Below are 27717 nucleotides of genomic sequence, written 5' to 3' on the forward strand. Positions count from 1 at the left end.
AAATTAGTCAGTCAGAGAAAGACAAAACTCATATGACTTCACTCATATGAGGGCTTTAAGAGACAAAACAAATGAACATAAGGGACGGGAAATAAAAATAATATAAAAACAGGGAGGGGGACAAAACAGAAGAAACTCATAAATACGGAGAACAAACTGAGGGTTACTAGAGGGGTTGTGGTGGGGGGATGGGCTAAATGGGTAAGGGGCATTAAGGAATCTACTCCTGAAATCATTGTTGCACTATATGCTAACTAACTTGGATGTAAATTTTAAAATATAAAAAAGAAAATTTTTAAAAAAAGAAAAAAATCTCTACAGAATATATTATAATGAAATAACAAGTCTTGGGACAAGAAGAAAATGTAGAGGCTTTTGTTAGGCAGAATTCTAGAGGTGGCTCACTAAGTTCCCCATACCTTGGTTATTCAAATATTCTTCAAAGTACTGAAAAGATTTCCCAGCTCCAAATCCATTGACCTTAAAAAACAAAGTTTATTTTTGGTGGGCCTGACTCAATCAGATGAGCCCTTCAAAAGTAGAGTATTCTGGGGGCACCTGGGTGGCTCAGTTGGTTAGGCATCTGACTCTTAGTTTTGGCTCAGGTCATGATCTCACAGTGTGTGGGTTCAAGCCCCACATCAGACTCTGCAGTGACAGTGCAGAGACTGCTTGGGATTCTCTCTCTTCCTCTCTCTGCCCATCCCCTGCTCTTTCTCTCTCTCTCTCAAAATAAATAAACTTAAAAAAAAAGTATTCTGCTGGTGGCAGAAAAGGAAGTAAGAGAGAGTCAAAGCCTAAGGAACAGTTCAACGCCCTTTTTCTTTGAAAATGAAGGGAGGTACATGAGAAATAATGCAGGCAGACTCTAGGAATAGGGAGGGACCCTTAGCAGACAGCAAGCAAGTAAATAGGTACCTCAGACCTACAGTTGCAAGAAATTAGATTCTGCTTACAACCTGAATGAGTTAGGAACATAGCCTGGCCTTCAGGCCTTACAGTCAGTCTTGTGAAAACCCAGCCAAATCCACCTGGATTTCTAACTTACGGAACTTTGACATAACAAATAAATATTGTCTTAAGTCACTAGGGTGTGGTAATATGTTATGCAGCAATAGAAATACAACAGATAAACTACAGATAAACTCCTATTAGCCATTAAGGAATAAATGTATAAACACACTAAGAGAAGATTTATCATCATCTTCTAGCAGTAAATGCCAGACTACAATGACATATCTTCAAATAGTCAAGGCAAAATAACTCTCAAATTAAAAGTTCACACTTCATAGACTCTTATTCAAGAATGAAAATAAAGATAATTTCAGGTGGGTAAGATAAATAACTTACTACACAGAGACTCACTGATGGAAATTCTAAGAGACGTACTTCACCAAAAGGGAGATTGAACATAAAAAGATGGAGTGAAATTCAAAAAAGAATAGTGAGCAAATAAAGTGGTAAACATGTAGTGAAATCCTAGTATGTTTTGACTAAATACAATAATGACAATGATGACTTGTTTGCAGGAGGTTAAAATTCAGGAGTAACTAAATATCAAATAATAATAATAAGAGTGAATAAAAGATTATAGGGTTAAATGGGCTAAGATGTTCTTAGAAAACTGTAAATGCTCATTATAGCTGAAGTTAACATTTAATATCAAAAATTAAATAATAATACAATTCAATCATTAAATAATATCACTAAAAGAATAAAATTAGAACATGTAATGACTAAATTAATAGAAGGAAATAAAAAACAATGAAAGTACAATTGATACAATAGAGTACAAGAAAGTAGAAAAATAAAATACTGGAAAAGTATGAAATATAGAACAAAAAATAATAAAGTGGCAGAATTTAGTCTAAATACATCAGCAAACATGCAAGTATATACACATATTAAATTCAACTATTGAGAAACTCTTGAGATTATATATGTTTAAGCTCCATTGGCAGGTTGTTTTTAAGAAACCACCTTAAATAAAAGATTGAAAGCAAAAGAACTGAAAAATTGTATCATATAAATCTAACAAATAGAATGTTCACACAGCAATTATAAAACAGTGAGGGCTGAATTTATGGGTAAGAAACACTAATGGGGACAAAATACTAACAGCACAGTTAGGTCAATATAATTATTTCTTCCCAATCCATAATTATTATAGATTTTACCTGAGCTCAGTCTATGAAATGACTATGAAATGTCAGGTATCTGCTTGTTTATTTACCCAAGCAATACATGAATACAACACAAGTTGGGCTATTTCTAGGCACTATACAGTCTTTTTCTTTACTAATTATGTACATCTTATTTCTTACTAGAGTTGGCTATTTTAGTCCTTGTTTTCTCAGAGTAGGCTTCCAATAACATTTATTAAATGAATAATAGACTAATTTACTAGAAATTAAATTGCTATATATATTAGTAGCCTGGTTTTCAGTGCATTACTTTACTAATTGCAGCTGTTCAAACAGTATCTAAAAATTATGAATTATTAATTCGTTCTTAATTTACAACATATATTTTAAGACGCCTTTTAACTTACTTACCTGCTAGCATATGTGTGAGTGCTGCCTTCTAACCTGGATATTTAAAAAAATGGAAAATTGTGTCTCATGTTAGTCCTAAGAAAGTCTTGCCAACTACATGAATAAAAGTCAGACCATCTTATAAACAGTATTACCTCTCTTACAAGACTAGTTACCAATAAAGAAAATAATGTTCAAGGTCACTGAACAAAGATAGAAAAAAATAATACTCTTATTTACCCATATACCTCATCCACAAAGAGTGCAAATTTCAAATCCCACAGTGAGGAGACTATCAAATAGGCACAAATTGTTTTTTCCTTATTGCTTCTGAATACAGAATACAGATTTGACCCTGAATGCCTGATTCTGACCTTCATGCCTCAACATTTAACTTTTATTCATTGATTTAAAAAAAATGCTACATTTGTGAATTTAAAAAAAAAAAAAAAACAACAACCATACTGACTTCTAGACAGTCTGGCAGAGTGAGGTGGCAGGGCAATTTCTTTCCCCTTTCCTTCCATTCCTCATAACAGAGGAACTGCTGAAAAAAATAACGCAAACATTTAACACATAACTGAGATTAACAACAAGAAAAGACTTCTCCCAGTGCTAATAAAAATGAAGAAACTGAGAGTTCAAACGGTAAACAGGAGCTAATACTGAATAATTTCAGGGGTATCTAAACCAGTAATAACACTTTTGGGGCTAGAGATTTAATAGCTCTTTCTTAGAAGGAGTTCAAGGCCTTTGCCTCATGGTGGGAAAACCATGAGTTCCTTAATTAAACCTGAGAGCCATGAAGAGCCATATCACCCATGAAACAGGAATAATAAAAATTCTGACTAGTGGCCTTTGGAATGCTGGAGGGAAATGAAGATACGAAGATGGGGAAAAATGTATCATTGAAAGAAGTAGGAATCCAAGCCTTTGAAAAGTATAATTTTAGGACCCCAGTTCACACTCCCACAAATTCTTGAACAATTACATGGCAATTATTTTAAATATTTTTGCTTGATAAAAGAAGCAAAAGTGAAACAATCCACATGTATTTTTCTTCAACACAAACATGCAGAATTCTCACAGGAAAACAAAAGACATTGAAGATCAAAGAGTCTGATTACAAACCACTGAGAGCTAATGTGAACATCCACAGCAAAACAATGAATTCACACACCAAAAAACACAAACGATTAAAAAACTTTAATGTAATAATATTCAAAATCTCCACAGAGATCTTTGCAAGAATAGAATCCATAAATCCAGAACAGGACAGTGATGGCAGAAGAAATGGTAAAGTGAAATAAAAAAAATCTAACACAATGTGAGGTGTTGAGACAAATACAAAAGTACGGTTACAGACTGTAAAGGCATACTTCCAATTCTGACCAAAATGTAGTTACAGACTTGATTTATCCTCCTGCCTAAAATAACTAAAAATATGGACAAAATATATGAAACTATGATTTTCAGACATTAAATATTAGGCAGCACAGGACAGTGATCTCTGATAGAGGGGAATAAAAAAGGTGAGACCTACTGATTGACCTTTCTTACTGCCTGGTGAGAGTTTTCAGCCTATAGCACATCCAGGGGGACCCAGACAAAGCCCAGAAATCTCCCTGAGTTGAGCTATTAGAATTGGGAGTCTTGGGAGGCCAAGGCAGCTAGAATTCACAGGGAAAACTCCAGAAAGGGAAAGAGCTGTACACAGAGAGCTCCTGAGATCTGTGGAAGATCCCTCTTGTGTCTTCTGCAAAGTACTGATTATTGAACACACATGAGGAAACTACCTAAGCCAGAGAAATATTATTTGAAATTGAGCAATCTTTTGTGTTCACATAGGGACAGGAAATGCTTATGTTCCCACCACCTGAGTTTCAAACTATTATGCTATGGAGAATTGGGTAGAGTTACTCAAAAGGGTATTGCCTCAGTAATGGTGACTGTTTTGATCCCACTTAACAAAGCATTAAAAACAATGGTGTTAGACCAATTGGATATTCTTACACAGAAAACAACCACTTTATCCATACCTTTTAACCCATACAAAAGTTAATTCAAATCATATATAGGCCTAAATGCAAAACCTAAAACTATAAAACTTTAGAAGAAAATTTTTATGAATTTTGGTTAGGCAAATATTTCCTAGACACAAAACCAAAAGCATGATATATAAAAGAAGAAATTGATACATTGGATTTCATCAAAATTTAAACTTTTTGTTCTTTGAAAGGATAAAAAAAAATAAGTCTTAGACTACTCCTAATCTACATATTTGCAAATCATATATATAATAAGACTTATATCCAGAATATATACAGAACACTCAGAATGCAATCATAAGAAAACAACTCATTTAAGAATGACCACAAGATCTGAACAACTCAGGAATAAAAAAGATAAGCCAACCAAAAAATGGAGCCTTCCAGCTGGAACCACCATCTTCCATAGTTTTTCAAAATGACCAACACAAAGGGAAAGAGGAGTGGCACCAGCTATACATTCTTTGCGCCTTTTAGAAAACATGGAGTTGTTCTTTAGCCACACATGTGAATCTACAATTAATATATTTATAGACATCAAGGGAATGGGCACAGTTCAAAACAGAATGTCCCACAAATGTTAACATGGCAAAATTGAGTCTACAATGTACCTAGCATGCTATGATTAAGGGCAAAATTCATGCCAAGAGAATTAATGCACCCAATGAGCATATCAGGCACTCTAAAAGCCGAGAAAGCCTCCTGAAACGCGTGAAGGAAAATGGTCAGAGAAAGAAGGAAGCCAAAAAGAAACGTACTTGGGTTCCACTGAAGCACCAATCTGCTCCACCCAGAGGAGCACATTTTGTGAGAATCAACTGAAAGGTGCCTGAGCTGTTGGAACCCATTCCCTATGAAATCATGGCACAATAGGTACAAAAACAAATAAGTAAAAGACTTCTAAACTGTAAGTTAATTAATTACTTAATTTTAAAATGGGCCAAAGATTTGCACACATACTTCTCCAAAAAAGTACATATAACAACAAAAAAACACATGAAACAACTGACAATTTCGCTAGTCATTAGAGAAATGTGAATTAAAACCACAATGAGATGCCACTACACACTATCAGAATTGTTAAAATTTTAAAAATAAATATATTACCATATCAAGTGTCAGCAAGAATGTGGAGGAACTAGAATTCTCACATTCTAGTGGCTGGAATATAAGATGGTACAACTGCTTTGAAAAACAACTCAGCACTTTCTTTAGAAGTCAAATATATCTACCATATTGCCCTACCATTTTATTCTTGGGTATTAACCCAAGAAAAAGAAAGCACATATTCCCAGAGATTTGCATATAAATGTCCATAGTGGCTTTACTTATAATAAGCTAAAATATGGAAACAACCCAAACATATATCAACCAATGAATGGATAAACAAATTATGCTGTATTTGCACAACTGAATACCTATCAGCAATAAAAAAAGAAGTACTGACATACATCAGAACATGAATGAATTGCAAAATAATTACAGTGATAGAATAAACCAGACAAAAATAAAGAGCACATACTGTAGGATTCCATTTATGTAAAATTCTAGAAAATGCAAATTAAACTATACTGACAGAAAGCAGTTCAGCAGTAGTCTGAGGATAAAGGAGATGGAAGAGGCAGGAGTGGAGATTACCAAGGAACACAAGGAAGCTTTTGGGCATGACAGATATCTTCATAACCTTGATTGTGGTGATGGTTTCATGAGTTTCATGGGCGTTACTTTTCAAACTATCAAAACATACCAGATTATGCGCTTAAAGCATATGCAATTTACTGTATATCAATTATACCTCAATAAATCTGTATATTTATAAAAAAAAAACAAGCACATAACAACATAGATGAATCTCAAATGCATTATCCTGAGGGAAAGAAGGCAGACTCAAAAGACTACATACTGTACAATTTCATTTATACAAAGTTCTGGAATAGGCAAAACTACAGCAAAAAATACAGATCTGTTAGTGAGAGGAGCAGGAGGTGGAGTTAAGGGAATTTGCGGGGTAATGGAATTGTTCTGCATTTTATTGCAGTCATGGTATGCATATGGATTTGTTACTATGTATTTGTTAAACTCAGAGAATCACACACACTAAGAATATTAATTTTACTATATGTAAAGTATAGCTCAGTTTTTAAAAGCCTCATTCTAGTGTCAAAAGGATAGAAAAAATGGAGGAGGAAGTGGAGGAGGAGGTGATTAATGAAGAGAAGGAAAACAACCATCATCATCACCACCACCATGAATGTCAGAATAGAAAACCCTAAAATATAGGACTTGCAGAAAGATAAAAGAGAGAGGTAAGAGTCAATCATTGAAGAGATCATTGAGAATTTTCTAAAATTGAAGAAAAACTTTATAATTAAAGATTATGCTGAGTTCAGAGCTGGATAAATAAAAACAAATTCATCACAACAGGTAATAATTTAATAACATAAGACTTTGGACAGAAGAATACTTGGGAACCTAACTTAAAGAAGAAATACAGTTTAAGCATAAGGTAAAAATAAATTAAGTCGGCAACAGACATCAACAACAGTACATGCCAGAATTCAATGGCATATCACAAGAGGGCTTACAGAAATAATTGTTCGCCTAAAATTCTATACCCATACAAGAGTGAAAATGAAATAAAGCCATTTTCAGGCATGTAAGTCAAACAGATTAGCACACATAGACAATCACTCTTATAACTACTAAAATTTGTACTTCCTAAAAATAAAATCAAACCTTGCATGAAAAAAGCAGGATTCCAAAAAGAATGGTGATGATTGTGGTATCACAAATGATGCGATTAAATTTCATAATACTATACACTCACACACACACACACACACACACACACTCAGAAATGTGTGCATGCAAATGCTGGTAAATATGAATAAGGTCTATAGTTTAATTAATAATACAGTACCAATACCAATTCCGTAGCTGTGAAAATGTACTATGTTAATGTAAGATGTTATTGTTGCCAAAAACCAAATGAAGGATATAAGGAAACTTTTTATATTTCTTAAACTATTTCAAAACAAAAAGTTTAAAATAAAAGAATAGTAAGCAAAGACTTGAGAAATATAATAGGAAATCCTATTAAGTACTGACTAAATATAACAACAACAACAACAACAACAACAACAACAACGAAATAACGCTTATTTGGAGAAAGGTGAAAAGCCAAATTACAAACAGATTGAAGAAGAGAGGTTAGTGTTAAAGGGCTGAGATCCTTGTGTTATTGAGAGGACTACAAATGATTAAATTTAGACATTTTATAACATTATCTATAAATACTAAAATTTAAAGAAAATCATATAAAAATAAAAACATTAAAATTTACCGAGTAATAGAAGAAAAGAAGAGAACAGGAAAAACACAATAAAGAAAACTGATTTGAGGGAAAGGAAAAAAACATGCAAAAAAAAGACGGTAAATAAGAAAAAATAAAATGGTTAATTTCAGTCTAAATTATATGCCATCATATATGAAATATATAAGCATAACAAACTCCACTGGTGTCTTCCATATAAAGGCCATTTACAAGATACCTACTAAAAACAAAGAAAGATTGAGAATAAAGGATGAGAAAAGACATACTAGGTAAGCCTAAATATCAAAGATCATGTCGGCATAGCAATATAAAACAGTGAGAATAGAATTTAAGATAAAATTATTAATGATAAAAATATAATATGCCAAGAAATCACAACTAAACTGAACATTATGCATTTAGTCACTTCCTCAGAATATATAAAGCAGAAGTGTCAACAATCAGAAGGAAAGCCATGAAATATTGAAAAATTTTATGGGGAAGGGGGGGGAATGCCAACATGTGAAAAAATGATTTGAAACAACATAATTAAAAAGTTTGTTTTCAAAATGAAAACAACAAACATGTTATGTCACAATAATTGAAGCATACATACAACCATACAAAAATTGACTTTCATTCTGGTTCCAAAATTTAAGAATAAATCATAGAAACAAGTCTCCCAAAAAGGTAATGAAATTGGAAAATATTTTTTCAGCAATATAAATCAATCTATAATTGGAAGCTAAAGACTACAATTTATTCATAATTTAAACAAGAAATCATACTACAAGTTTCTAACTTTTTGAACTCAATGTCAACTGTACATTAAAAACTGAATATGTCTCCCTCTCTCTCTGCCTCTATCCCGCTCTCTCTCGCTCTCTCTCTCTCTCTCAAAAATAAAACTTAAAAACTGAAGAGTGTACATGAAATCATATAAAGGGGAAAGTTTTAGCTTTAAAAGTATATGTTGGAAATAAAAAAATGTTGAAAATTAGTTTTTAAGAAAAGCATTAGACTCAAGAAAGCTAAAATTAAAATAGAGCAAAGATAAACAGAGTAGAAAGGAGGAAAAGAACAAAACTTAAGGATAGTAAACACTAAGGAAATATAGAGATCTCAACAAAACCAAAAGTTATATTTTTCAAATTATCAATAAAGTAGAAAAACCTCTGAGAAAACTGCTCATGAAAAATAAAAAGGGAAAAAGAAACACATAAGCAAAATCAGAAGAGGAAACAAATCTATAAAGTGAAATATTTAAAATTATATATAATTCCAAATAATAAAGTATTAATATATAATTCCAGATAAGGCACATGGATACAGCCATATGTAAGCAAAAATATTTAATACCTATCAACTTTCAGTGTAGAGGCTGTTCTCTGCAGAGAGGGAGATAATACTAGAAGGGGATTTCAGCCGTAAATGCAATAGTTTATCTCATAAAAGAAACAAGAAAAATATTAACATTTGTTTATTTCCACTGATGGGCAAATGAGTATGTCACCATGTTCTCTGATTTTGTGTTTGAATTACTTTTTTTAAAAAAATTAAAATATGCTACAGGCTAAATTATAAACTTGCTGAATACCTTACCCAGAGAATATTTTTAAAGTTATTTCTTAGATGAAACAGCAACAAAACCTGAAATATGTCATCTGAGATAAGGACTAGAAGGGTGCCTGGGTGGCTCAGTCGGTTAAGCCTCCCACTTTGGCTCAGGTCATGATCTCATGGTTTGTGAGTCCAAGCCCTCCATCAGGCTCTCTGCTGTCAGCGCAGAGCCCACTTTGGATTCTCTATCTCCCTCTTCCTCTGCCGTGCACTCCCTCTCTCTCTCTCAAAAATAAGTGAACATTAAAGAAAAAGGACTAGAAATCTGCATTTCTAATAAATATTTCTGGTGCTTCTCCTGTAGGTAACACAGATCACAATTTGAGAACCACTTAAGTATTTGAAAGCAATACATAGGGATACATTTGAGTTTTTCCTCTGTTAATTTCCAAGGCAATGACTTTGGCAAATTATTTAAAGTACACTCCCAAATTTTTGCATCTTTAAAGTGGGGATATTCAAAATGATCTCACACAATTGAATGAGATATTTATGTAGTACTCAAAATCCCTGCAAGATGTAAAGTATAGTTGCTGCTCATGATACTGCCTTATATATGGCTAGAGTCAAATGGTACTAAAGTTTAACTTCAGAACACAAATTCAATTTACTCGCTACTCAAGGATTCCTCTTCCTTGGTGAACCACTTTTTTGAACTCTTCCATGAAACAATAGCTATTATGGTTGCTATGATGAGAATAGGCAAAGCAATGTAGAAACCTAGAAGCCACCGGTTCTTTTCAGCCTTCCTAAAAGCTCTTTCCATGATTAAACCTAAAATAGAAATACATTAAAAATCAGAGCCAAAAAATTAAACCATCTACTTTTATTTTCAAGTTGCAGCAAACCAATTTTTGTTGTTATTCAAGAAACATGGAAAAATAATAATATAATTATATAATACTTAGAACTCTCTCTACAACCTCTCATTCTAAAACATTATAAAACAAGTTCCAGGAAATTCCAACGTATTCTACATCATACAGCAGCTGTAGCAAAATCTCACTATAGCACTCTAAGTTGGACCAAAAACTTCCAACAATATATAAAGTGGGATCATGTAATTGCAAGGTTATCCAACAAATTTACAATATAGTCTAAAGGAAAAAGTCAATGACATCAGTAAATAAAAATTTTAAAAGATACTGTCAGTTTCAATCATGATATTGAGAGTTAATATTGGAAGAGCAAGATTAAGAAGATATATTTGGTTTTCATTTCTTGAAAATAAGCCTATTTACCTTTTAATTGCAAATATTGGCCTCTAGGTGATAGAAATCTAACTTTGTTTTTGTGAAGATAAGCACTTTGATAATTTATTAACTGAATACGTAAAGATATTAGATACTTGCCCTGTTTCTCAGGCAAACTAGAAGCTTCTCTGCCACGCGTTTCACAAAATGGAGGCCGGTAGCCTTCAAAACAATGGCACGTTTTATTGGAAGTGCACACCTAGGATCATTTTAAAAAACTCAAATGATCATTTAAAACTATTTTCTCGTGAAAAGTAAAATTATCAGATGGATCATCAAGCTTACTTTTGCATTTTGATCTAGTGTAATTTTATTTATTTACAGAGATAATCCTACAAATCAAATAGTTTGGTTCCTAATGCACACACAAACACACCCACAAATAGTTGGGTTTTTTTAAGCTACAGAGGCTGACAGTATTTGCATTGAGAAAAATTTTAATATTTCAAATATTCACCTGAAAACTTAGTTTTCAATTTCAGAAACACACCCTCAAATTCTAATGAAAATAAGACCTTTCCAGTGGTGTCCTGGAGCCACGTAGTATAGCTCCAGAGCTGAATGTGCACATCTCTTCCTATCTCCAAGTTCAGTGACATGCCATAGCTTGAAGTATTTGCAGTTGCAAATGAGCACCTTCCCAACTGCCCTACTCCAGGATTGCGTTGTGTTTTGTTTGCTTGATTTTTAATCCAAGGGATTTTGTACTTCAAGAGGCCATCAGATACTTAGGTTAGGAACTGATGGTTTCTTAAATAAATAAATAAATAAATAAATAAATAAATAAATAAATAGTAAACACCTTTATGGTACTTACTAGGTGTGTGTCTCTATTGTGAACACTTTCTATAGATTTATTTATTAAATCCTCACAACAGCCCTGTGAGATTGGGACTATTATTATTCCCACTTTATAGGCGAAGACCCCAAGGCATAGATATTTAACTTGTCAAAGTCAAATGGCTAGTAAGTGATGGAACAAGGATTTAAACTTATGAGATCTGGTTTCAGAGACCTTGACCTTGCCCATTTGCTATGTTACCTCTCAAAATAATATAAAACATCTCTCAGTTTCTAAGATCTCAGTTTAACAACTTGGATCTAATCCCATGGCTTAAATGTATATGGGGGGGAAGTGTTGTGTTGAGGGTATCCATTACCCCAGCTTTTGTCACACCACCTTTAAGCTGTTTGAGTTTGTGTGTGTGTGTGTGTGTTCGTGTATTTTTATGCTGAAATACTTCACAGAAGTGAACTTGTCCTTCTTAGGAGATACATGTTGTCAGTTTGTCCTAATATTGTATTGTTATTTTTGGATCACTTGGTTAAGTTGCTGTCTTCCAGGTTTTTCCACATGCTTCCATTTGTAATTAATAAGTAATTTGTAAGGAGATAGTTGTTAGATTATGTAAGTATCTGGGTCCTCATAAAACTTTCACCCACTAGTTTGAGCATCCATTCATAACTATTTTACTCCATTATTCCTTCTATATTGATTACACTATAAGGAAGAATTTTCTTTTATCTCCATTTATTTATTCAGTTATTGCTATCAATAATATATAATTGATATGGTCAGATGATTAATAACAAGAATGCCAAGACCACTCAATGGGAAGTCTTATCAACAGATGAGGCTGGAAGAACTGGATATCCAATGCAAAAGAATGAAATTAGACCTTTATGTACAAAAATTAACTCAAAATGGATTAAAGGCCTAACTATAAGACCTAAGACTATAAAACTCCTAGAAGCAAACACAGTGAAAAAGCTTCATGACACCGGACTTCACAATCATTTCTTGGACTAAAAGCACACACAACAAAAATAAAAATTAATAAATGGGTCTACAACAAACTTAAAAACTTTTGTGCATCAAAGGACACAATCAACAGTGAAAAGGTAATCTACAGAACAGGAGAAAAGATTTGTAAGTCATATATCTGATAACAAATTAACATCAGGAATATGCAACAAACTTACACAATTCAACAATAATTTTAAAAATTGGATAATTTAAATGGGCAAAGGACTTGAATAGAAATTTCTGCAAATATGATATACAAATGGCCAATAAGAATATAAATAGATGCTCAACATCACTAGTCATAAGAGAAATGCAAATGAAAATCACAATTATACCAAACTACATCCATCAGGATTACTACTTAAAAAAAAAATCACAAACAACAAGTGTTGGTGAAGATGTGTTGGAATCCTTGAACAAGTTGTTTTTAAACAATTGTTTTTAAACAATTGGAAGTTGTTTTTAAAAAAGAGAGAGAGAGAATGACAATATGATCCAGTAGTCCCACTTCTGAGTACATATTTAAAAGAACTAAAAGCAGAGTGTCAACATGAAATTTTCACACCTATGATCCCAGAAGTATTATTCACAAGAGCCAAGAGGTGTAAACAACCCAAATGTCCATCAACAGATTACTACATTAACAAAATGTGGTACATACATACAAGGGAATATTATTCAGTCTTAAAAAGGAAGGCAATTCCATCACATGCTACAACATGGATGAACATTGAGGAAATTATGGTTAACTGAAATGAGCCATAAATGAAAGACAAATACTGTATTACTCCACTTATGTGAGGTATCTAAAGTAGTCAAATTCATCAAAACAGAAACTAGAATGGGGGTTTGCAGGGCTGTTGGAATAAGAGAAAAAAGTTATCACTTAATTGTTTGCAATATTGTGATTTATAAGAAATATGTATTTGGTCATTCAGATGATCAAAACATATTTCTCTAATGTATTTGGTCTTCACGCACAATTCCTGGCTTACAGCTCCCAAAACCCTTAGAATTACCTGTGTTGAGAGAGAGATAAAGGTGTCTTTTGTTATGTGAAATAAGTAAGTTTTGAAGTCACCTAAGAATGGGAGCTGGTTGCCAGTGGAATCCATGTGATTCCAGGTGCCTGTGCCAATCTTCAGGGAGGAAAGAGGGCTAGAGGTTGAATCAATCACAATGGCTGATGATTTAATCAGTTGTGCCTATGTAATGAATCCTTCACAAAAAAAGAAAAAGAAAAAAAAGGATAGGTTTCAAAGAGCTTCTGGGCTGGTAAACATGTAGAGATTTGAGGACAGTGTGCATCCAGAGAGTGGCATGGAAGCTCTGCACCCTTTCCCTATATCTTGTCCTATTCATCTCCTCCACCTGGTTGTACCTGAGTTATATCCTTTTATAATAAAAAAGTAATCTGGTAAGCAAAATGCTTCTCCAAGTTCTGTGAGCCACTCTAGCAAATTAATTGAGGGAATTTTGGGAACCTCTGATTTATAGCCAATCAGGCTGGGGGCCGAGATAGCAGAGCAGCAGGGAACTTTTTTTGCCTCTCTCATCCTTGAACTGCAGCTAGATCAGCGCCAAACCATCTTGCATACCTAGAAAACTGATTTGAGGATTAACACAACAGTCTGCACAACTTGAACCACAGAACTCAGCAGGTATGCAGCGTGGAGACGTAAAATAGGGGAGAGAGAAGCCATGGAGGGTAAGGAGCTATTTTTGCTTGTGGAGAGAAGATGGAGACAGGGGGGAGAGTACAGGAAAAGCACTACCCCTGAAAGCAGCTGGAGAGAAACAGAAAGAGTGTACTGAACAAAAAAGGGAGAAAGGAAAAAAGGGAAAGGAGAAAGGAGAGGGTTTAAATTCCATTAAGACACTATAAACAGGGAGTGCAGAGTCCGAAACTCTGCAGCTTGATATCTGGCAGAGCTCTGATGGGAAGGGTGAATCCCCAGGAGCAGACAGTAAGGTCCGAGGGGTCCTCAGGCCACAAGGGGAGTGGCAGTACCCCTACTGAGAGGACATCTGGTAGAGGCTGTGTGGCCTCCCTACAAGGCAAAGTTCCCAGCAGACCCCAGAGAACAACCACATTTGCTTGTGTTGGAACAAGGACATTAAGGGTAAAGCCTGGCACCAGATAGCTGTTGTGATTCACCACAACCTCTGAAATGCTGCTGCTATATAATTGCGCAAACTTTTTCTGGGGCAGGCTGACACCTGGCCACAGTCTCTGGGCTATGCAGCAGCACAGTCATGTACACGTACCAGATGGTGGGCCAGCACCTGGCCATTGCTCGGTGAGACTCTCCCAGAGAGGTTCTGAGCGGGTCAAAGCCGCAGGGCCCTCAGAAGTAAGGGATTTGGAAACACAGCCCCATCTGAGATAAAACTCAGGAGGGAGGTGCCTCCTGGCAGATTGATCGCTTGGTCACAGACAGCATAGAGGCAGGGAGTGGATGAAAGCAGGAGACAAAGGAGGGGTGCTTGATTGCCAGTGGGTGAGAGCACAGAGTTCTGATACTAGAGACTGGGTAGCTGGGTGACGCCATTTTTAACCCCTCCCGTGCATGCGCATACATGCCTACGTGCACCACAACAATCCACCCCAATAAACTAAGCAGCACTGTCTAGTGGAGAAGGAAGCCGCTACACCAAGCCCTGCCCAAATGGGTCAACTGCACTCTAGAGGAACACCACAAATCTCTCAGCCTGCTTAGTTTATGGACTATAAACTGCTTCATAGTTTGACTTCTAGGGAAAATTGGATGTAATTTCAATCATATTTCATTCTGTTTGCTGGTACATCTATTCAATTTTTTTTTCTTTTTCTTTGCTTATTCTTTGTGGGAGATGCAAGAGAGAAGCATCAAAGGAAAAGACTTCAAAAGGGAAGGGCTGGAGAAGGTGCAAGGCCTTAGGATATGTTTACATAGCTGACCGAGGCTGTGGCTGGTAAGGAATGTCTAGAGCCATTAACATTGTCCAGGGCCAGATCCTCCTTCACACCTGACCCTTCCTAGTGTTATAGAAACCAATTAACTCAAAATTCAACCTTGAAAAGCGAAACCATTAGATTGATTAACACACTTGCTTAGCTGACTTTATGCACGTAGTCTTTAGCAATTATCCTAATAAAAAGAAGCTGCATTCTGGAGTTGGGGCCTCATTCCGACTTGAGTATGAGAACCTTCACTTAACTGCAATTTGTTTGCAGACTCATCTTTTGCAACTCCAGCCATACTCCCTGCAACAATTCTTGAATACAGAAAGAGAAAAAATTTATTTTTATTTTCCGTTTTTATAAAAAATATTTTAATTTTTTTCTAGTATATTTTTTACTTTTGTAAATTTTAAATCCTATTTACTTTCATCATTTCATTTTGTTCTATTTTACTGTATTCATTTTTTTAAATTTTCAAACATTTTCCTTTTTCTTTCCCTTTTTTCTCTATTCTGTCAAGCTTCTTTCAACAACCAGACCAAAACATACCTAGGAGCTCACATCCTTCCTTTGATTTTTTGTGTTGTTTTTAATTTTTTAGTTTTAATTTATTTTTTATTTTATTAATTCTTTTTCTTTCTTCAAAATGACAAAATGAAGGAATTCACCCCAAAAGAAAGAATAGGAACAAATGACAGCCAGGGACTTAATCAACACAGATACAAACAAGATGTCTGAATCAGAATGTAGAATCAAAATAAGAATACTAGCTGGGGTTGAAAATAGAATAGAATCCCTTTCTGTGGAGGTAAAAGAAGTAAAAGCTAGTCAGGATAAAATTAAAAATGTTGTAACTGAGCTTAAATAGATAACACGGCGGCAAGGATGGGTAAAGCAGAGCAGCGAATCAGCAATATAGACGACAAACTTATGGAGAATAATGAAGTAGAAAAAAGAGGGAATACTGGTTCATGGTTTTTTTTTCAATCTTTTTAAATCTTCTTCCTTCAATTTAAATAGTTTCTATTGGTTTATCTTTAAATTTACTGATATCTTCTATTGTGTCTGTTGAGCAGTTAATCCCATTGATGGAATTTTTCATTTCAGTTATATTTTCCCATCTCTAGAAATTATATCTCCCATTCTCTTATTATTATGTTAATATTTTTTAACTCCATGAGAATATTTATAGTCCATGGGGGAGGGGAAGAAAAAAAAAGAGGTTAGAGAGGGAGGGAGCCAAAACATAAGAGACTCTTAAAAACTGAGAACAAACTGAGGGTTGATGGGGGGTGGGAGGGAGGGGGGGTGAGTGATGGGTATTGAGGAGGGCACCTTTTGGGATGAGCACTGGGTGTTGTATGGAAACCAATTTGACAATAAATTTCATATTAAAAAAAAAGTTCCTATCAGGTAATTATATCATTTTAAACATTTCAGGGTACATTTTTATTGACTAATTTTTTTCTCCTTATAGGTTACATAATTCTCCTTCTTGGCATATTTCCTTATTTTTAAGAATTTTATGCAGGATATTATTGATATTGTAGAATATATAGATTTTATAGTTTCCCTTTAAAGATTGCTATACTTTGTGCTGGGAGACAGTTAAATTACCTGCAAAGCAGTTTGATAAGGATTATCTTTAAGTTTTTATAGGGCAGATTTAGAATATCCTTTTCTCTAGGGCTAACTTACTGCTACTGTTGCTAGTAAAACAACGACTTTTCTGAGGTCTCCAGTGACTGTTCCAAGTTTTCTATAGTTTAGTAAGTTATATAAACAGAAATGAATGTGCAAATATTATTAACTTCCCTACACATTAAATGTAATAGGGAAAGATCCCCATAAGCCATACAGAGAAAGACAGATACCATATGGTTTCACTCTTATGTGGATCCTGAGAAACTTAACAGAAACCCATGGGGGAGGGGAAGGAAAAAAAAGAGGCTAGAGTGGAAGACAGCCAAAGCATAAGAGCCTCCTAAAAACTGAGAACAAACTGAGGGTTGATGGAGGGTGGGAGGGAGGGGAGGGTGGGTGATGGGTATTGAGGAGGGCACCTTTTGGGATGAGCACTGGGTGTTGTATGGAAACCAATTTGACAATAAACTTCATATATTGAAAAAAAAATAGGGAAAGATCCCTAATCACACTAAAAACAAACAATGGAATATGAAGAAATAATTTTAACAAAGTATATTCAACATCACATGAAGAAAACCACAAAACTTTCCCAATATTATAACAAAGATTTGAATAAATAATCCGAGAGAATAGTTAGAAAACTTGACATATCTAATATTAATTTGTAATTGTTTTTTACCAATTGCTATAAAACATAAAATAGTATTATACTATTGTGAGAATAGTCAGGTCAATAAATAAGACAGCCATTATACATATCAGACAAATGATAATATACATAGCACCACATCTTAGACACCACATGGAAATTAGAAGCTTAGTGGGCAAAAGGTAGGAATAGTTTTCTTTCTTTCTTTTTTTTTATTAAAATATATCTATCAGGAGCACCTGGTGACTCAGTTGGTTAAGCATCCAACTCCTGATTTTGGCTGTCATGATCTCACAATTTGTGAGATTGAGCCCAATGTCGGGCTTTAAGTTGAGAGCATGGAGCCTGCTTGGGATTCTCTCTTACCCTCTCCCACCCCCTAAAATAAATAAATAAACATTAAAATATATCTATCAAGATGAGGTTACAATTATAATTCTCTTGTTGTTTTAAATGAGAGGGTTTTTAAAGCTTATTTATTTTGAGAGAGAAGAGGGAGAAAGTGGGGGAGAAGTAGAAAGAGAGGGAGAGAACCCCAAGCAGGCTCCACACTGTCAGCATGGAGCCCAACATAGGGCTGGAAATCACGAACCATGAGATCATGACCTGAGCTCAAATCAAGAGCTGGATGCTTAACCAACTGAGCCACCTAGGTATTCTGAGGCTATAATTCTTGTATATGACAACCATAACACCAAACCAAATATTTCAACTATACAAACACAATACACATACAACATATTTTAGGTTTCTATTCTTTAAAATAGTATTTGAAAAAATTTTTTATAATAAATTGAACTTAGCACTGGATGTATAAATAAGGTTTTTTAAGATTCATCAGTATCAAGAGTCAGTCAACATGGCAGAGAAGTAGGGGGACCCAAAGTTCCCTCATCCCTCAAGCACAGCAGTATTGAGGCCAGAAGACTGGAAATTCCAGGAATCTGGGCAATGGAGTGACAGAAACATCTCTAGGGGCCCACAGGGACAACTTGGTGGGCCACAGGTGGATGACTGCGAACCGGGAGAGAGAAAAAGGGCAGTGTAGGCATGGAGGGGAGGGATCCCCTTCTGTGGAGAGACAAAAGTAATAGAAAGAGAGGTTGTGGAAGTGTAGGATTATATTTGGACAAGAGGAAAACCACAAACCAAGGAATGGAAAAAACAGAGAAAGAACCAATTTCTAACTGTGAGGCTTTCTCCGCCCTACTCAAGCACCTGGGGAGGAGGGGAACCAGCCTTGGGTTCCATAGCTAGCTCCCAGGTGCAGTTGGAGAGAGCAATCCTGTCCCTTGAGTGCTGTGGGAAGAAGGCAAACAGCCATTCAAAAGACAAAAGACCCTGCAGGCCCCTGCCACACAGAGGATCTTTGTAACAGTACCCAGAGTGACAGTACACTGGAACTGGGACACATGGAGTGGGATCCTTTAAGACACAGGGGTTTGAATCCCAGCCGAGTGCCAGGGAAGTGCAGGAAATGGTGGAGCGGACATAGTGGCCCACTTGCACCCAGTCAGCACTGTGAGGAACTAGAGGCCATTAGTCAGTGGGCTGGGAAGAGTGGCACTTCTCTGGAACCAGGGTGCATGGAGTGGGATCCTTTCAGACATCGAGGTTTGAATCCCAGTCAAGCACCTAGGAAGTTCAGGAGACTATGGAGTGGAACAAAACCAGCCTGCTCCTGCCCATGTTGCACTGTGAGGATGATCTGAACAGATTGGTTTGGGACCCCTGGTCCAGGGAGGAGAGACTGGGGTGTCACCATTTTTCTCCCCATCACCAACAAAGCAGGGTTTCAGGGAACAGACAGTGGGCGCACAGTGGAGGCAGGACCTGCCTACACCAAACCATGCCTCTCTGTTCCTGGTGACTATGTATCTAACAGAGCAGGATTGACACTGACCAAACCAGACAGTCCCTCCTCCAGACCAGCGCAGGCACTGGTTCCAAGGCACCATCAAATATCAAGTATCGAGTGGTTTTACATTCTCTGATTTGGTTCTTGGTCAATTCTTATTTGTGTGTGTGTGCGTGTGCGTGTGTGTGTGTGTGTGTGTGTTCTTCCTTTTACTCCTGTTATTTCTTCCATTCTCTAGTCTGATTGTTCTGGTTGTTGGTTTGTTTAAGCAGACATTTTGAATCTATTCCTTTTATAGCTCTTCTGTATCTCCTTATTTATGTTCCTCTTTCTCTCTATGGACTAAGCCCTATAGTTTCTCTGATTCTCTGCCTGGTCAATTTTTTGTTTGTTTTCCTTTACCCCACCTCAGTAATTTCTCTCTTTCTATGGGACAAGGCCTCTTCCACCACCACCACCCTTTTTAAAAAAATTTTTTCCAGGGATACTTCAACAAATCAAAGCACATGTGGTGGAAGGACCAAACCACCACTACAAGTAGGGAGATAAAGCAACCAGAGTCTCAACAACAGACAGCATGAAACACACTCCAAAAATACCTCCTGAAGGGCCAGACCCTGGACAGCATTATGACCCCTTTTTAATATAGTAGTGCTTGCAGGAGCAGGACTCATAGCAAACTATTAAAACACAAAAGGGACAGAAAACTAGTCAATATTATGAAACAGAAGAATTCTCCTCAAAAGAAATTCCAGGAAGAAGTGACAGCTAGAGAATTGCTCATAACAGATATAAACAATATAACTGAGCAAAAATTTAGAATAATAGTCATAAGATTAATTGCTGGGCTTGAAAAAGCATAGAAGACAGCAGAGAATCTATCACTGCAGAGATCAAGGAACTAAGAAATAGTCATGAAAAATTAAGAAATGCTGTGAATGAGGTACAAAATAAACTAGATGCAGTGATAGCAAGGATAGAGGAGGGAGAGGGGAGATTAAGTGAAATACAAGATAAAATTATGGAAAATGATGAAGCTGAGAAAAAGATAAGAAAATACTAGACCATGAGGGGAGAATTGGAGAACTAAGTGATTCAATGAAACATAATATCTGTATCATAGGAGCTCCAGAAGAAGAAAAGAGAGGGGGGGGGTGCAGAAGGTTTACCGGAAGAAATTATAGCTGAGAACTTCCTTAATCTGGGAAAGAAAATGGACATCCAAATCCAGAAGGCACAGAAAACGCCCTTCCGATTTAACAAGAATAGATCTTCTCCATGGAATATCATAGTGAAACCAGCAAATTACAAAGATAAAGAGAGAATTCTGAAAGCAGCTAGGGACAAATGGGCCTTAACTTACAAGGGTAGACACATCAGGGTACTAGCAGACCTATCCACAGAAACTTGGCAGGCCAGAAGGGAGTGGCAGGAAATATTCAATGTGCTGAATAGGAAAAACATGCATCCAAGAATCCTTTATCCAGAAAGGCTGTCATTCAGAATAGAAGGAGAAATAAAGACTTTCCCAGACAAACAAAAACTGAAGGAGTTCATGACCACTAAACCAGCCCTGCAAGAGATCCTAAGGGGGGCTTTGTGAGTAGAATGCTGCACAGACTACAAAGGACCAGAGACATCACCACAAGCATGAAACTGAAACATAACACAATGACACCAAATCCATATCTTTCAATAATAACACTGAATGTAAACAGACTAAATGCTCCAATCAAAAGACATATGTTATCAGAATAGATTTAAAAACAAGATCCATTTATGCTGTCTACAAGAGACCCATTTTAGACCTGAGGACACTTTTCAATTGAAAGTGAGGATGGAAACCATCTATCATGCTACTGGAAGTCAAAAGAAAGCTGGAGTAGCCATACTAATATCAGACAAACTAGATTTTAAACTAAAGGCTGTAACAAGAGATGAAGAAGGGCATTATATCATAATTACAGCGTCTATCCATCAAGAAGAGCTAACAATTGTAAATGTTTATACTCCCAACTTCAAAGAACCCAAATACATAAATCAATTAATCACAAACATAAGCAATCTTATTGATAGGAATGCCGTAATTGCAGGTGACTTTAATACTCCACTTACAGAAATGGAAAGATCATCTGGGAAAAAAATCAATAAAGAAACAATGGCCTTGAATGATACACTGGACCAGATGGACTTGACAGATATATTCAGAATCTTTCATCCAAAAGCAGCAGAATACACATTCTTTTCACATGCACATGGAACATTCTCCAAAATAGAATCATGTACTTGGTCACAAAACAGCCCTTAATAAATATAAAAGAGATAAGATCATATGTTGTTCTGATCACAATGTCATGAAACTTGAAATCAATAAGAGAAAATTTGGAAAGCCTCCAAATGCATGGAGGTTAAAGAACATCCTACTAAAGAAAGAATGACTCAACCAGGCAATTAAAGAAGAAATTAAAAAATATATGGAAGCAAATGAAAATGAAAACAGGACAGTCCAAACCCTTTGGGATGCAGGAAAGGCAGTCCTAAGAGGAAAGTACACTGTAGTCCAGGCCTATCTCAAGAAACAAGAAAAATCCCAAATACAAAATCTAACAGGACACCTAAAGGAACTAGAAGAAGAACAGCAAAGAAACCTCAAAGCCAGCAGAAGAAGAGAAATAATAAATATTAGAGCAGAAATAAACAATATAAAATCCCCAAAAAATAGAATATATCAATGAATCTTAGAGCTGGTTTTTGAAAAAATAAAATTGATAAACCCCTAGCCAGACTCCTCAAAAAGAGAGAGGACCCAAATAGATAAAATCATGAATGAAAGAGGACAGATCACAACCAACATCATAGAAATACAAACAATTATCATAGAATACTATAAAAGTTATATTCCAACAAACTGGACAACATGGAGGAAATGGACAAATTCCTAGACACCCACACACTAACAAAACTCAGAGGGGAAGAAACAGAAAATTTGAACAGGCCCATAACCAGCAAAGAAATTGAATCAGTTATCAAAAATCTCCCAGCAAATAAGACTCCTGGGCCAGATGGCTTCCCAGGGGAATTCTACCAGACATTTAAAGCAGAGTTAATACCTATCCTTGACAGCTTGAGAGCTGTCCCAAAAAGTAGAAATGGAAGGAAAGCTTCCAGACTCATTCTATCAAGCCAGCATCACCTTGATTCCCAAACCAGACAGAGAACCCCCTAAAAAGGAGAATTACAGGCCAATATTCCTGATGAACATGGATGCAAAAATTCTCAACAAGACACTAACAAATTGAATTCAACAGTATATCCAAAGAATTATTCAACACAATAAAGTGGGATTCATTCCTGGGATACAGGGCTGGTTCAATATTCACAAATCAATCAGTGTGATACATCACATTAAGAGAAGAAAGGATAAGAACCATATGATCCTGTCAATAGATGCAGAAAAAGCATTTGACAAAATATAGCATCCTTTCTTAATAAAAATCCTCAAGAAGCTGGGATAGGAGGAACATACCTTAACATCATAAAAGCCAAATATGAAAAGTCCACAGCTAATATCATCCTCAAGGGAGAAAAACTGAGAGCTTACCCCCTGAGATCAGGAATCAGCAGGAATGTCCACTCTCACCACTGTTGTTTAATATAGTGTTGGAAGTCCTAGCCTCTACAATCAGACAACAAAATGAAATAAAAGGCATCCAGATTGGCAAAGAAGTCAAACTTTCACTTTTCACAGACGACATGATACTCTACATGGAAATCCCGAAAGACTCCACCAAGAAGCTGCTAGAACTGATACATGACTTCAGCAAAGTCGCAGGACACAAAATCAATGTACACACCATAAATGTAAATAGCATTTATGTACACCAATAATGTAGCAACAGAAGAGAAATCAAGAAATTGATACCATTTATAACTGTACCAAGAAGCATAAAATGCCTAGGAATAAACCTAACCAAAGTTGTAAAAGATTTGTATGCTGAAGACTATGGAAAACTTATAAAGGAAATTGAAGAATACACAAAAAAATGGAAAAACATTCCATACTCATGAACTGGAAAAACAAATATTGTTAAAATGTCAATACTACCCAAAACAATTTACACATTCAATGCAATCCCAATCAAAATTGCACCAGCATTCTTCTCAAAGCTAGAGCAAACAATCCTAAAATTTGCATGGAACCACAAAATACCCTGAATAGCCAAACTGGGATCTCATCAAGATAAAAAACTTCTGCACAGTGAAGGAAACAATCAGCAAAACTAAAAAGCAACCGATGGAATGGGAGAAGATATGTGCAAATGACATATCAGATAAAGGGTTAGTATCCAAAATCTATAAAGAACTTATCAAACTCAACACCCAAAAACCAAATAATCTAGTGAATAAATGGGCAAAAGACAGTAATAGGCACTTTTCCAAAGAAGGCATCCAGTTGGCAAACAGACACATGAAAAGATGCTCAGCATCGCTCATCGGCAAGGAAATACAAACCAAAACCACAATGAGGTACCACCTCACATCTGTCAGAATGACTAACATTAACAACTCAGGAAACAACAGATGTTGGCAAGGATGCAGAGAAAGAGGATCTCTTTTGTTCTGCAAAAGCACTGGGAAAGCAAACTTGTGCAGTCACTCTGGAAAACAGTATGGAGGTTCCTCAAAAAATTAAAAATAGAACTACCCCACGAGCCAGCAATTGCACTACTAGGTATTTATCCAATGGATATAGGTGTGCTGTTTTGAAGGGGCATTTACACTCAATGTTTATAGCAGCATTATCGACAATAGCCAAAGTATGGAAAAAGCCCAAATGTCCATCGATAGATGAATGGATAAAGAAGAAGTGGTGAATGTATACAATGGTGTATGTATACTCGGCAATCAAAAAGAATGAAATCTTGTCATTTGCAACTATGTGGATGGAACTGGACGGTATTATGCTAAGTGAAATTAGTCAATCAGAGATAGACAAATATCATATGACTTAACTCACATGTGAAATTTAAGATACAAAACAGGTGAACATAAGGGAAAGGAAGCAAAAATAATATAAAAATAGTGAGGGGGACAAAACAAGACTCTTAAATATAGAGAACAAACAGAGGCTTGCTGGAAGGGTTTTGGGAGGGGGGATGGGCTAAGGGTATTAAGGAATATACTCCTGAAATCATTGTTGCACTATATGCTAACTTGGATGTAAATTTAAAAATTAGTTAATTAATTAATTTTTTTAAAAGTGTCCAAATAGATGTAATTTGGGGAAACAAATTTTGTGCTTACTTACTCCATGTCCGTTGCACTTTTTTGAACAGACAGATGATTCAGACTTAATTATTCTTGATTCTACACATTCACCATTTACACAGATCTAAAAAAAGAAAAAAAATCTTTTTTCCATGTTAAAGGAGTCCAGCTGCCTTGACATAAAAGTCAGTAATTTTATACCATAAGACCATAAGTGTTCAATGTAATAAATTTCCATCTAAGTATTGCTTTTGCTGTAACCTGCAAATTTTTATGTTGTGTTTTCATTTTCATTTAGTTCAAAATATTTTTCAAATTGTCTTAAAATTTCTCCTTTAGCACATTTAAAAATGTGTTGTTTAATCTCCAAGTATTTTGCAATTTTTCAGATAAATCTAATGTAAATTATGGACTGGGTGATAATGATGTGTCAATGCAAGCTCATCAATTGTATCAAATGTACCACTCTAGTGGGGGATGTTGATAATAGTCTTATGCTTATGTGAGAGCAAGGGAGTATATGGGAACTCTGTACCTTCCTTTCAGTTTTGCTGTGGGCCTAAAACTGCTGTAAAAAATTCGTTTTAGGGGAGTCTGGGTAGCTTAGGCTGTTGATTGTCTGACTTCAACTAAGGGCATGATCTCGTAGTTTGTGGGTTCGAGTCCACATCAGGCTCACTGCTGCCAGTGCAGAGCCCTCTTCAGATCCTCTGTCTCCCTCTCTCTCTCTCTGCCCTTCCCCCACTCATGTTCTCCACCCCCCTCAAAAATAAATAAACATTTATTTTTAAAAATTAGCTAAAAAAATAATTCAATGTAGGGAAGTGAGAGATACAAATAAGACCAAAAAAAATCATGTTCACATAACCACTTATAATACCCTGAAATCTAACAAAACTATTCCTAAGAGCACAGTTAAAAGAATATGCTGTATTTGTCGCATATATCAAAAGTTTGCATCGAAAGAAAATCAATTCAATATAATCAGGACATACAGTAAATTTTCCTCAAATATGAATTATTATTAGAATTCTCTAATAAAGTTGATAGGAATTTTTATTAAAATATGCTATACATATCTAAATTATATTATGGAATGTATGAAACATCCAGATATAATCATTCTAAGTTTAAAGTGTATTAATCAGAGGATTAAGGATACATTACCAACTCCAGTATTTACAGCAATATCAACTACTCTAAGATACAGTTTTCTTATCTGAGTACAAATCATACTTTTTCTAAAGCATTGAGATTTGTTTTGAAGTGAAAATGGGATGTAGTATGTGAAAATGATTTCCTTTTAAACGTTAAAGCACAGTACAACTCTTCAAAAAAATAGTTTTAGGGGTATCTGGGTGGCTCACTCAGTTGAGTGTCTGACTTAAAAAAAAATAGCCTCACAAAACACTTTCTAAATGCAAACAAACTAACAATTCTTTTAAACCTTCACTGTGTTGAGTTTTCTCATTAGTTCTTGGCCTTGATGGTGTGTCTAAAACTCCCTTTGAGTGTAGTATCTATTGCATGCCTGCCTCAGTTGAAACTGAGATGAAGAGTCCTGTTATATTAGGATGCTACTAACAAAAAAAGTTGCCAAGAAGGTTTCATCAATGTGATTTATAATATCATTAAAAACTATCTGGTAAAATGTGTTTTCATACATTAACACTGAGAAGAACTGTCCATGTTATAAAATGGATTCTATTCTTACTAAATTATCGACTGAATAATATCAAATCATTTGTTGACTATGTTTCATTTTTTAGTTGTTTTGGCTGCAAAGCCAAAATATAGCTAGTGAGCTCCTTGGTATATACATCCTTTAAGGAGGCATTTAAGGCCTACACTAGATTATCATTCCTCATAAGCAAGGATCTGGCCAGGAATTAAATGAAATGTTCAAGTAAGTTTATTCCTCCTATGTTTTCTCCAGATTTGGGTTAGCCTCAAACATAGTTAATTATAATAATCAATAATAATAGCCAATCTACATTTAGCTCTATGTGCCAGGAATCTCATTTAATCTTTGCAATAACCCCATAGAGTAAATGCTATTACTATCACCACTTTACATCCAGTTGTGGCATCTCAGACTGGTTAGGTTACTTGCAGAATGTCAAAAAATAGGAAGTTTTGAAGAATTGATTCTAAGAAGCCTGATCTAAGTGGTGCTCTTATCTACTGGGCTACGAAGAGACATATATTACTAAGGGGGATTTCTTCTTTCTTCTCTAAGAAGAAAGGTGAATTTCCATGCAATGGAGTACTTAACATAGTCACAAGATAGCTCCCCTCACACTCCAGTTCCAAAACACTTGGGAGTTTCCTTGGTCACAATACTGAAATTCTGAAGAAGATCAAACATTCCTATTGCCCTCTTAATATCTGGAGACAAAATGAAGCTTATTCATTTTCTCCTTATCCAAATATTTAAAGTTACATAGAAATGAACTGAAATTTGATACTTAAATGAAAATATTAAAGAAATTAATAAAACTAGATTTAAAAAAATAGATTTTAAATCATTTACCCTCCCTTCATCACAATGAGAACCATTGGAGACTTTCATTGGATCTTGATTTGCATTAGGCAATCTGTAGTCTATGGTTATACATAAATTATTTCGTACAAAAGCATAAATCACAGAGCCATTTTCTTTGCGAAAAGGAATTCGTGTAGGGTAAGTACAAATTAGTCTCCCACATTGAAGATTCCTGCAAACATAGTAAAATTATATGATTATTACACATTAGGTATTTGTTAGGAATTTGTT

At 35.4% G+C, this 27717-nt stretch overlaps 1 protein-coding gene across 6 annotated transcripts in view; it reads right to left on the reverse strand.

The window, feature by feature from the left end:
• ADAM32 (ADAM metallopeptidase domain 32) overlaps positions 1–27717 on the reverse strand; it is a 174062-nt gene that overhangs the window by 16619 nt on the left and 129726 nt on the right. For 2 of the 6 annotated variants that reach the window (XM_007097061.3, XM_042983413.1), the window contains 5 exons: positions 27475–27658; positions 24982–25065; positions 10868–10967; positions 10127–10289; positions 2556–2588 (listed from right to left, as the gene is read on the reverse strand). In XM_007097061.3, coding sequence (XP_007097123.2) covers positions 2556–2588; positions 10127–10289; positions 10868–10967; positions 24982–25065; positions 27475–27658 — 564 coding nt within the window. Of the gene's footprint in view, positions 1–2555; positions 2589–10126; positions 10290–10867; positions 10968–24981; positions 25066–27474; positions 27659–27717 lie in introns of those variants that run through there. The other 4 variants (XM_042983412.1, XM_042983414.1, XM_042983415.1 and 1 more) reach the window with 4 other exon arrangements.

This window comes from Panthera tigris, chromosome B1, assembly GCF_018350195.1.
Source record: "Panthera tigris isolate Pti1 chromosome B1, P.tigris_Pti1_mat1.1, whole genome shotgun sequence".
Lineage (NCBI taxonomy): Eukaryota > Metazoa > Chordata > Mammalia > Carnivora > Felidae > Panthera > Panthera tigris.